The following is a 12,500-nucleotide window of genomic DNA, read 5'->3' as shown; positions in this document are numbered from 1 at the left end:
AGCTACCTACTGGGGGTCTCTATTTAGGTCGTGGCGTGTCGAGGTTCGCAAGCAAGCACGCTTTTCGTTGATAATGGTTGTCCTTGTTTCTAATTTTCTCTTCTCTGGACCGTACCTAAACATTTCTCAAAGTTTATCGACGAAAATCTTCATCCTCTTTTTCTATTTTCCTTTTTCAAATATTACAAATTGATACTTGCGTGATAAAAATCGAACTATTTTTGTTAATCAAACGCGTTAATATTCTTTGACGGAATATAAAACTACATTAGTTCCATTCGTTTCATTCTTGTCTCTTTAAGAAACGCGTGTTCAATTTTTCATAATGATAAATACTTTATGAAAAGACAAAAAAAAAAAAAAAATAAGATGAATAGGAGTGATAAATTTTATTTTTTGATATAGGAGGATTATCATCATTCGTAAAGTCGATAAATTATTTCTTAAACAATATTATGACTTTGTGTTATTTTTTTTAATCAATAATTGATATTTAATAAATGTAATTATCTTATTAGAGATAAAATGAAATTTAAAAAATATATATATATATATATATATATATATATAATTTAAAACGTAGAAAATTAGATTTGTCTTTCCAAGATATATTTCTAATTAAATTCAGTGATCATACTGTTTGCTAGTTCGAATGCACATTGCACACGCGCGAATTACTGTTGCACTTGCGCACTTCAATATCTCTCTCTCTCTCTCTCTCTCTCTCTCTCTCTCTCTCTCTCTCTTTTTCTCTCTCTTTCTCACTTTCTCGTTTCCTTAGTTTTCTTTCACATGTATTCTACGAATGAACGGATTCTCGTTTTATTTCTTTAGTAAAGAAAACGATCGATCGTCGAGCATATAAAATCATAAATAGGATCGTGTTTTGCACGCGTATCACCCGTTATCTCTCTATTGCTGTTAACGAATCCAATCTGAATTGATCAAACGAGCATTTGGCGTCTCACTTCTTCCGTTCTCTTTCCCCTTCATTCTCTCTCTCTCTCTCTCTCTCTCTCTCTCCCTCTCTCTCTCTCTCTCTTTCTCTTTCTCTCTCTCTCTCTTTCTCTCTCTCTCTATTAGAAAATAGCTACGAATTGAAATGTATGTATTCATGACGTTTAGTATAAAAGAGAAGAATTTGCGCTTTTCTATTAACTGCGACTGTGAATCGTTCGATATATCAAAATTTTATACACACACACACATACATATATATATATATATATATATTAATTGTTATATCTTGACTTCATATACACGATCGTTAATTATGTATCTTTTTAATTGAATATATGTAATTATTTGAGAAATTTCAAAAGTAAAACCTTAATCAAAATAGTTCATCGTAAATCGTATAAAAAATATATATATATATATATATATTATTATTATTATTATTATTATTATTATGTAATAATATAGAGAATTTTATTTTTACGAAAAAGAAAAAAAAAAAAAAAGAAGAAGAAGAAAATGGGAAAAAAAGAAAGGAATGACGTTGAATGAGTCAAAAAATATTCTTCTGCAACAAAACGAGAAGTATTGTAGTAAATAGAATATTTTTTTTTTTCCGTTTTTTTCTTTTTTCTTTTTTTTTCTGTTCCATTTTGTCAATACACATTGATTATAACTAATAGAGAAGAGTTCATAGCGGTCAGGCTTGTAGTAATTTCTTGCTATGCCAATAATAAAAGCCCGAGTATTTGTTCTTCGCGATCGAGGTCACTTACTTATGTTAGATGATCGAATGACTCACGAGCGTGCAAATGTATATGTGTATACGTGAACGTATATGTGAACGTAAAAATGAAAGAAAATTATCGATTCCAAATTGCCAATCTTTATTTTCAGACTTATTACTATTACTGTTGTTATTGTTATTATTATCATTATTTATAATTATATAATTTTTTTTTTTTTTTTAATATTATTCGAGTTACGAACGAAACACGGGCATAATAACGATACTCATAAAATGTGTTGTATCATCACTACGATAAGCATTTCTGGAGCAAGTCAATTTTCATAAACCGCTATAGTAATTTGCCTTGTCGTAACTTTAACGTTACATTCATTTGACGGTACAATTTGCATTGAGTATAATATGTTTGTAAAAGTAAATTAAATGGATAAAAAGGATAATTTTTTAATACGATTATATCTAAATTCCGGAATATAATAGGAATATAACAGATGATATTTAAAGCTAATTTATATATATATATATATATATATATATATATATATATATATATTTCGTAATATTTTTGATTTTTTTCATTATTACATATTTAAGATCTTACCTTGAACCATCGATAAACTTTATCCTGTCGTAAAAACAAACGTACATTCTTTATTACATGTAGCATTGACATGTCATTCGTATCACATGTGTATTATTGAAACGTACAATACTCGACGTGTACTCGTCTTCAAGGAAAGATTCATCGATCAATCGATTGATTTCAAACATCATTTTTTTTATTGTTACGTGTAAATGAGTTATGATCGACGATGTGAAAGTTTTTTTAATTCATTAAAAAAAAGAGAGAGAAAGAGAGAGAGGGGGGCGAAGGGGGAGGGCAGAGAGAGAGAGAGAGAGAGAGAGAAAGGAAGATGCGTGTTATTCCAATTTATTTAAATTTTATATAAATAAATACATATTAATATCGCCGATATTGTGCATGTACATGGTCTATCTTGTTTTTTTTTTTTTTCAAATCCTTTTCTTCTTTTCTTTTTCTTTTTTCTTTTTTTTTTATCGTAATTTCATTTTCGATAATTTAGCGAGAACATTTGTGAGAAATGCAAACTGTTGTTTTGTTTTATGGTATATGAATACATCGGAAAAGCAGAACGATCATAACGAAAACAATACTAAAAAGGATTCTATCCTTTGAAAGATAAAAAAAAAAAAAAAAAAAAGGTGTGAAAGGTTCTCTGGCACTAGTCCAACGATTATCTTCGTCACCGTTTTCTAGCAAAACTTTGAGAATGAATGCGAATTGAGTGAAATTAAATTTTCTTTCTTTTACTCGCACCTGCCACGTATTATATATATATATATATATATATATATATATATATAATAAACAGAATATTGAAACTCAGTGTTGTGCCAAACGATTGCAATTTTCTTAGCTTTCTTATTTCAAATCGTGAAAACTCATTTAAGAATATAGTCACAGTTATATGAATGAAAAATTATTTGAGATCGCGTTTGCTCGAAAATGTCAGATATAAATGAATGGATTATTTGAAAAATATAATTAATCATTCACTTCCAATATTTATCCATGTAATATTCAATTAATTAACAATTAATTAAACTACAATAAAGTCATAGGGATCGTTATAAATTCTTAGGATAATCTGTTAACTGCTTGTATCTAACAATAGTGAATCGATAATACGATATTTATTGAATTCTATTTCTAATCTTCCGCTCGCAATTAAATCGTTTCTATTTTCGTGAAAATGAGAATTCTCACGAATTTCGTTATTGAATTATACATTGTTAATCGTCGAAAATATTAAAAATATATATTTTCCAATGAGATCTTATTTTTATATTTAAAATTTCAAATGGTTAAATGTCAAGATCATTTAATGAAGAATTGAAGAGAATAGAGACTTTGACCTAATAGATCGATAAGAATGTTTTCTAATTGAATTTATCGTACGATAGAGAGTAGTTTGATAGCTAATATCAGAAAAAAAAAAAAATCGAGTGATGTATTTTCAATAATTATTTACTTTGTCCTTGACGAAGATATCACTTGCAAATATTCAATGATAAACTTTAAGAAAGAAAAAAAGAATGAAAGAAAAAGAATTTTTTGTATGATAACTTTGCGTGAAATCGAATAAAATAGGTTTTAATTATTAATTTTCTTTTTAATTTTAGAAACATTGGATTATGGCAGATTTGAAGAATCTCAGTTTGAGTGGGGGAGGTGGATCGAGATATAATGGCGACGAGCAGGTACAATTTATTGCCGGTGGAAGTCATCAAGTGACAATCAGATCACCACCGCCATCTTTACATTTGGAGAACCTCAATAATGCGGTCCTGGGGTAAGTTGATTTTTTATTTTTTTCTTTTTTCCCCCCAAGCCTCTTTCTTTCATCTTTCCCACATCACTCTTTTTTTTTTTCCCAATTACACGAAAAATAAAAATTTGTAAGCGATATCATGTATCGTACTTATGTATCAATACGTATATAATACCTTCAGGATGCTTTTCAAAGTAAATACGCGTGGGCGAGGTGCCGGTGAACTCGAATCGTAATGCAACCTATGCATCATGTTTGATAACTTCATTGATGCACTTCTCCTTTAGAGTGATTTAGCATATTTGCCTTACGTCATTCTTCACACTTCGAAAATTTTCAAGAGATTCATTATTAATATTATTTAGTCAGCTTATAAATGGGGGAAAAAAAGGGAAAAAGGAAAAGGGTACGGAGAAGAGAAAAAAATTTACAATTTCTTTCACATCGACAAAATAAATATTAAATATTAAATGAGAAATAATATATATGACAATATATATTATCGATTCACGTTAATATTTGTGATTTTTTTTTTTTTCTTGGACATATAGAAAAATATATGGGTGTGTGTGTATGTATGTATGTATATGCGTGTGGATGGATACCTTTTGATTTTTGCTTTGCGTTCTATATCTACTTCATCGACTGTCGTTTGACCTAAATTCCATTTGCTATTTGAGAAAAAACATATCCTCTCTCTCTCTCTCTCTCTCTCTCTCTCTCTCTCTCTCTCTTTCTCTCTAAATTTATCTTCCTGCCTTACGTTTAGTCGAATTCATATTGTAAACTAAGTACAGGTAGGCTTTATAAAGATCATGCAAAAGTTGCTTTTTATAAGTTTCTTATGATCGCATTTTATGTTCATGATTAAAGTAGTACGTTTCTTTGACGAATAGAAAAGGAATCGTGAAAGAAAAGAAAAAGAAAATAGAGGAAAAATCATTCTGAAAGGAATGTTGTCGGTCAAACGTTTAATATATTTCGATCGAGACTAAGTCTTAAGAAAAATTCCATTTTCTATCGTTGAAATTTTTCTATCTTCTTCGAGTACAATATACTCTTTTATATCTTTTCACTATATTCCTTTTTCTATCGACGTTTTTCTCTGTTCTTTTCCATCTCATATGTCGAAGTAGTAAGTTCACAAACGATAGAAGAGCGGAAATGGTGGTTGGAGGTTGGGAGAGGGACGTGGTAGGAGAAGGTGCGGTTAGAGGGGGTGATTGGGTTGGTTGGATGGGTGGAATCGTTTTCAAATATCCGCTTTATCCAATCCTCTGAGAGAATCTATGAATGAAGGACAAGCCAAGATCTTCTTCCGACACGCGAACCTTTCCCTCGAAAACGTCCGAAAGGGATTTCAAGGTCTCCATGGTTTCGATCGATTTCCCTTCCCGTTGATGGACACACTATCCGAAACTAATACTTATAATACTCCTTGTTGAAACTCTTCTGTGGTTGCCAAGAATACTAAATTACTTTTTTATCTTGTTTAGCATTACACAAGAACACTCTGTGTATGTGTGTGTGATCCTGATGAAAAATACTTCGATTTTTAGAAACGACTATTTAGCTTTTCTTTTCTTTCTTTCGTTCTTTTGTTTCCTTTTTTTTGTCTTGTTTCTATCTTTTTTTTGAAATCAATTAATTCTGAATCAATTAATTCTGAATCAATTAATATGAATAGGGAAGAGACTATTCGATATTCGTGTTCCGTTTTATCGATATTAATTGTTAAATTGAAATTGTTATGAATAAAAAAGTCAAATCCTTGGAGAGGACGATTAAATGTTTCTTATATTTTCTTTTCTTTTTTTTTTTTTTTTTTTTTTTTGTTTCTTCATTTTTTCTCTCGCACGATACCAATCCCGAGATATCAATGATTGATCTCTCTCAGTTAACCTTTGCCAACGAAATTTTATTTCGACTCATCAAAGACGAAGATGTTATTGTTAATCTATCGTAATTTATGATCAATGCACTCGACAAGAAATCCTTTGCAATGTATTATTTATAATTTTTCATTCGTGTACTCGTTTAATAACGATCAATAATTCGATGAGAATTAATTCTATATGTTATTTATATATCGTATTGAAGTTTTTTTTTTTTTTTTTTTCGAACCTATTGTAATCGCAAACTTTCATCTTATTTTCCTTCGTTATAACTTAACTCAAAAGTCACCTGTTATACAGATCGATAGATTTTTCGAACTTATTAATTTATATCTAACGAGATATCGCAGATATGTATCAAATCGTCGTGCAGATAATAAAATATTTTTCATTTTACGTTTTTCTTTTTTTTTTTTTTTTTTTTCTTTTTCCAATACGAGATGTATTCGAACGAGTTAAAAAAATAAATAAATAAAAAAAGAATAAAAGAAATAGAAAATAGGAAAATGAAGAAAGAAAGAAAAAAAAGAAAATGCTATTAGAACTGGCTTCATTATCTATATCTCCTCTCGTTTTTTCACAATAATATAATTCACTTCGGTAATTGCAATCGAGATCGTTTTATTTAATTGATCGTTAATGTTTCTACTCTAATGAAAAGTATTTTTATATAAGCTATGGCAAATTGCAACGTGATACAACATTTTTAATCTCATATGAAAAATATATATTCACTTTAATGACACGACTGATGTTTTTTCCTTTATTTTTCTTCTCTTTTCTTCGTTGAGTTACGTCGAATTTTTTATTAATTGAAATGGATACTCCTTTTTTTTTCCCCTTTTTTTTTCCTTTTTTTTTTTCTTCCTTTTTTTTTTTTTTTAAGAACTATTCAGCGAAGATATTAAAATTTTAATCGTAGTTTCACTTGGTTACGAGAAAGAAGATAAGCATATGAAGTTAAAAAAAAAAATGTTACTTCTTATTGCATGTCACTCATTTCCCCCAGAGATTATTCATGCTATTGCATAAGATTGTTCACATTGTCTGTGTACTTAAAAAATTTAAAAGATCGTGCAAACGGAAGCACGAACATCATCCGTAATAATATTTTTCTTTCTTCTACTTATCATAGTAATTTTATATGTTTTCTCTTTGAATTTTTTTTTTTTTTTTAATACGGTTTTTATTTACTTCAATTCGTTAAAAAAAAAAAAAAGATAATCATATTCCAAAACTTATCATAACTCTTTATTCGTAACTTTATCATAAATCAAAGAGATATATAAGCAGATATAAATTCTAATAAATCTTCTGACGTATTTAAATTAAGCAATCGATCGGTTTTCACTGACGGATTTAGTCTTCAATGGACCCGTGGCGTTAATTAAATTTATACAATTTTTGAAAACATTTATAAACCACCTCCGCTCCTCCCCCACCCCCGTCCCACTCCCCAAGAACGTTAGAATAAATATTGTAAATAAATTATATACAATATATATTTTCTCGCTTCAACTGTTGATGCAAATGAATGAAATGAGAAATATGCATTGGTCAAATTCGTTCATATAGTCGAAAATATGAAAATAAAAATTATATACCATCGAATAGATATTAAATTAAATTCATTCTATAACATAAATTTATATTATCCGTCTAATGGCCATTGTTTTATAGAAGACCGAAATAAGTTCCTCTATCGTTTGCACCGTCACAAAATCCGTCGCTGTGACGTTTATCGATCTTGTTAGAATATCTAATACTATCGTCCATTCGAATGGAATATATTAACGATAATACTAATAGTAGATTATAAAAATATTTCAATTCTCAATGATCAGGTATAAAAGCGAAAATGAAAATTATAATGATAAAATAATATTAAAATGTAATAATAAAATGATATTGACTTAAGTATAATAATAAATAATTTCACTTAAATATAATAATAAAATAAATAATAAATTTAATTATAATAAAAATATTAAAGTTCGAAAATTGAACGAGAATATTGAAGCGTGTATATTAGATGATCTATTGGACGATGATGATAATCATGATGATGATGATGATGATGATGATGATGATAATGATGATGATATATTTATGATTGTTTTCTTAAATACATTAGCTGATGTGATTTATTTGACTCTTTTCTTTATTTCTCTTTTTTTTTCTTTTTTTTTTTTTCTTTTTTTTTTCTCTTTCTTCATTCACTTTTTAGAGGCTCACAGAACAATCTTCAGTGCAGTTGCAACGGTGTCACGTCAAACGGGTCCGCAGGCACAGCTTGTACGGGAGGAGTGCTTGCAAGGAAAGTTCCAAATCATAGCGGCGCCAGTCCTGGGCAAGGAAACAAAAGGCCGGCTGTTTCACTGACGCATCTACCAAAAAGGCCACCGGTCGACATCGAGTTTAAAAATCTCGCCTACAGCGTTTCCGAGGGCAGAAAACGAGGTGACTTTATGACACTCTTCTTTTTTTCATTTCTTTCGTTTTTTCTTTTTCTTTTTCTTTTTTTTTTTTTTTCAATCGTCTTAACACTTAAAAGTAATTAATTAGTTCAAGAATCAAGATCGAATCTAATTAATTTGTAGTATTTTTGATCTTTTTTCTTTTCTTTTTTCTTCTTCTTTTTTTTTTTTTTTTTTTTTTTCAACGACAAGATGATTCATCTAACGTGCTTTATCATAAAAGGATCATTCCAAAAGGTTTTTTTTTTTTTTTTTTTTTTTTTTTTTTTTTTTTTTTTTTTTTTATTCGTGATTACAACGTACGCATTTTATGGTGACATTTATCTTGCACTCATTCTCTCTTCCCTTTCCTTACTTTTTTTTTCTCTCTCTTAGTTTTTTTCTTCTTTTCCTTTTTTTTCTTTTTTTTTTTTCTTTTTTTTTTCTTTATATCTGTTTCGTTGTAATGTGGACGTGTCGGAATTATGTGTATAAAGTATTATATAGCTCTCTTCCCCATGATTGCTCTATTAAATTCATCAAAGTAATTGTGGCCATTAATTACAATAACTTTGAATTGAGTCAATGTGTCTTGATAGAATAAATGAACGATATTGCTGTTAATAATAATATATATTCTTTGTCGTTCATATAATCGATAATTATTATTATTATTGTGATAATTGCGTAAATTCGCAAAATTATCTTTTTTAAAAATTGTTATTACATAGAATATGTATAATGCAAATACGTGAAGTTTGAGATCAACGATCATGATCAAAGTTAAAATAAAATTTGGCCAAAATGAGTTAGGTTAATTGAATAACAATTGTTAATTATTGTTTTATCGATCGTCGAAGAAATTTTAAGTTTTCAAAAATTCATGTTACATCTTTGAGCCGTATATTAATATTGTCATTCATAATACATAAAACGAATAAAAATGAAACGAGAAAAGAAAAGATTTTAATAAAAATAAAAATCATTATTGGTCTTGTTTGTACTAATTGACGATTCTCTAGATTTAAAATTGAATTAAATAAATAGATAGAAAATTTGACGAATAACTCGAATAGGGTTTTACGTTGGGCCAACGTGTGTGAACGACCTAGCCCGAAAGAATCGATAGTAACGTACCGGCTGGTTCCGGTTTCGGCGCAGATACACTACCGAGTGCAACCGTACTCGTTGTAAAAGAGGTCATCCAGAAGTTTGACTATGTTATATGCAAAAAAATATTTTTGTTTGTTACATACACACATTTTTTACGTACACACATTTTTAACATACACATACACGATATTATGTCATTCTGAAATATACGTCAATAAAAATTTTCCTTGTTTTCCCACTTCCGAACTTCATTATTTTCGATTGACCAATTCCAAAAGTTGAAGGACAATTGAGTTTGTTCGATCACCATAAATCTGATCTCTTTATCGTAAATCACAAAGTGTTGTACCTCTTTGACTTGCAAATTATTTCCTCATGAGAATCCTTTTTTTTTTTTTTCTTTTTTTTTCTTTTTTTTTTTTTTTTTTTTTTTTTTGAGGGAAGAAAAAATTCCAAGTATTGAAAGTAGGAACTGAATTAATTAAGAGAAAGAAAAAAAAAAAAGAAAAGAAAAGAAAAAAGACGAGAGGAAGTAAGAAAGTTCAAGTAATTCTTACGATTTGAATTAAGATCGAAAACATTGGAATAATCCGATAATTATTTTTAGATCGTTGATTTTGTTGAACAGCAATAAAAAAAAGAAAAAAAAAAAAAAAAGAATAACTCAAAAATCGTTTATTAAAAGGATTCGTTTATCGAAAAATCGATTATTATAAAAAAAAAAAACAAAAAAAAGAACATCAAAATCGTTTATTAAAAACTTGGTGATATATCTTTTTTCTTTTTTTCTTTTACAGGTTACAAGACGATCTTAAAATGTGTAAACGGAAAATTCAGATCCGGCGAATTGACGGCCATAATGGGTCCTTCGGGTGCCGGAAAGAGTACACTGATGAACGTTTTGGCTGGTTACAAGTAAGCAATATAGTTTTATCTTTGTTAAAAGAAAAAAAAAGAAAAAAAAAAAGAAAAAAAAAAAGATTAGCGAGATTTTCTTCGATCCTCGTAAAAGAACGATGACCTTCTGTCTGGGCGCAACGTAATGTAATAAACGGCTTACATGGTTGGCCGAACTATTATGAGAAACATATTTATCGAAGGATAACCCTTTATATACATGCTTCGTCGTCTGGCAAAAATACCACTTTCTAGTGTTGACTGATAAGCCTTATCTTTACTCTCGAGTACCTTAGCTGACACGCACATGAACACACATATGCACATAATATGATTATATTAGACGAAGATCGTTCAATGAAAAATAAATGAATAATTTCGTTTTGAAACGAAACAAGTATTTTTTTTAATCTCACTTTCATATATATATATATATAATTTTCATTCATACATTATTGATTCCTTTTTATTATATATTTTTAGAACGTCTCATCTGAGCGGATCGGTATTAATAAATGGAAAGGATAGAAATCTTCGAAGATTTCGAAAGATGTCCTGTTATATTATGCAGGATGATCGATTGCTTCCACATTTGACTGTTCACGAGGCCATGACAGTGTCTGCGAATTTAAAATTAGGCAAAGACATTAGTGCAACGGCAAAAAAAGTTGTGGTAAGATCGCTGAGATTTTTTTTTTTTTTTTTTTTTTTTTTTTTTTTGAAAGAAAACGAGTAAAGTGAATCAAACGTTTTGGCCTATAAGGATTAATCAGACGTATCGCATGTTTTTACTTTCGAGACATCGTCGAGTTTGAAAGCGTTAAACATCAATTATTTTTATTAATAATATTAATTTTAGTAATAATATTAAACTAGTTTTATTATTACTATGTAAATGTATAATTGTTTCATTGGATCTTTTTTTCTTTCAGACAAATTGATTTTATAAATTGTACGTTTCCTTAAGAAATTATATTTTGTTTCAAAAGGCATTTCTTATCTTTTCTTTTTTTTTCTTCTTCTTTTTCTTTTTCTTTTTCTTTTTCTTTTTACAGTCATAAAATTATAATAAGCATTTATAGACACGCTTATACGGAAATCGATAAAATTTATTACAATATTAGCGATGATCATTGATCTTTTAATACATTATACACCGTCGCACTGGATAATATTCACTTTGCTTAGTTGATTCTATTGATGAGTTTCTTTTATAAATAAAAAGGAAAAAAAAAAAAAAAAAAAAAATTCTTACAGATCGAAGAAATTATCGAGACTCTTGGATTAAGCGACGCCAGCAATACTCAAACTCATAATCTTAGTGGCGGACAAAGAAAGAGACTGTCAATTGCTTTGGAGCTCGTCAATAACCCTCCGGTTATGTTCTTTGATGAGCCCACTTCTGGCTTAGACAGCTCCTCCTGCTTCCAATGTTTGAATCTACTCAAATCCTTGAGTCGAGGAGGTTCGTAAAAAAAAAAAAAAAAAAAAAAAAAAAAAAAAAAAAAAAAAAAAAAAAATGAGAGAAAAATAATTCAAAAAAGAAAATTTATCATATCTGAATTTATATTAAATTTAATCGGATATGATATGTTCATTCATTTAAGAAATGCATAGACGGACGTTCAATAAAAAAAAAAAAAATTAAAAAAAAAAAATTAAAAAAAAAAAAAAAAAACTCGAGAATAAATCTATTTTTTTTTTTATTTTAGGAAGAACTATCATATGCACGATACATCAGCCTAGTGCAAGGCTATTCGAGATGTTCGATCATTTGTATTTACTAGCCGAAGGGCAATGTATATATCAAGGCAATGTAGGCGGTCTCGTACCATTTTTATCATCGATGGGTCTCGATTGTCCAAGTTATCACAATCCTGCAGATTACGGTAAAAAATATTTTCTTTCAATTTATATTCCACTTATACGAGATACATTAGATAACAAAATAGATCATACAATTAGATAATGTAACACCTGTTTCTAATCCTGAGTTTAACGATAACGAAAGCAAAACAACAAGTAAGAAGAAAGCGATTTTCTTTTTTTCTTCTTTATTTTATTTCTTTTCTTTCTTTAC

General features: G+C 28.8%; 1 protein-coding gene across 3 annotated transcripts in view; it reads left to right on the top strand.

Moving 5' to 3' along the window:
* LOC124952790 (ATP-binding cassette sub-family G member 4) overlaps positions 1 to 12,500 on the top strand; it is a 16,404-nt gene that overhangs the window by 1,706 nt on the left and 2,198 nt on the right. For 2 of the 3 annotated variants that reach the window (XM_047503183.1, XM_047503182.1), the window contains 6 exons: positions 3,911 to 4,080; positions 8,182 to 8,414; positions 10,321 to 10,438; positions 10,904 to 11,093; positions 11,678 to 11,885; positions 12,133 to 12,309. In XM_047503183.1, coding sequence (XP_047359139.1) covers positions 3,923 to 4,080; positions 8,182 to 8,414; positions 10,321 to 10,438; positions 10,904 to 11,093; positions 11,678 to 11,885; positions 12,133 to 12,309 — 1,084 coding nt within the window. In that variant the 5' untranslated portion in view covers positions 3,911 to 3,922. The remainder of the gene's footprint in view (positions 1 to 3,910; positions 4,081 to 8,181; positions 8,415 to 10,320; positions 10,439 to 10,903; positions 11,094 to 11,677; positions 11,886 to 12,132; positions 12,310 to 12,500) is intronic. The other variant, XM_047503185.1, reaches the window with a different exon arrangement.

Source organism: Vespa velutina, chromosome 11, assembly GCF_912470025.1.
Source record: "Vespa velutina chromosome 11, iVesVel2.1, whole genome shotgun sequence".
Taxonomy (NCBI): Eukaryota; Metazoa; Arthropoda; class Insecta; order Hymenoptera; family Vespidae; genus Vespa; species Vespa velutina.
This window is presented reverse-complemented; position numbering and strand designations above follow the sequence as displayed.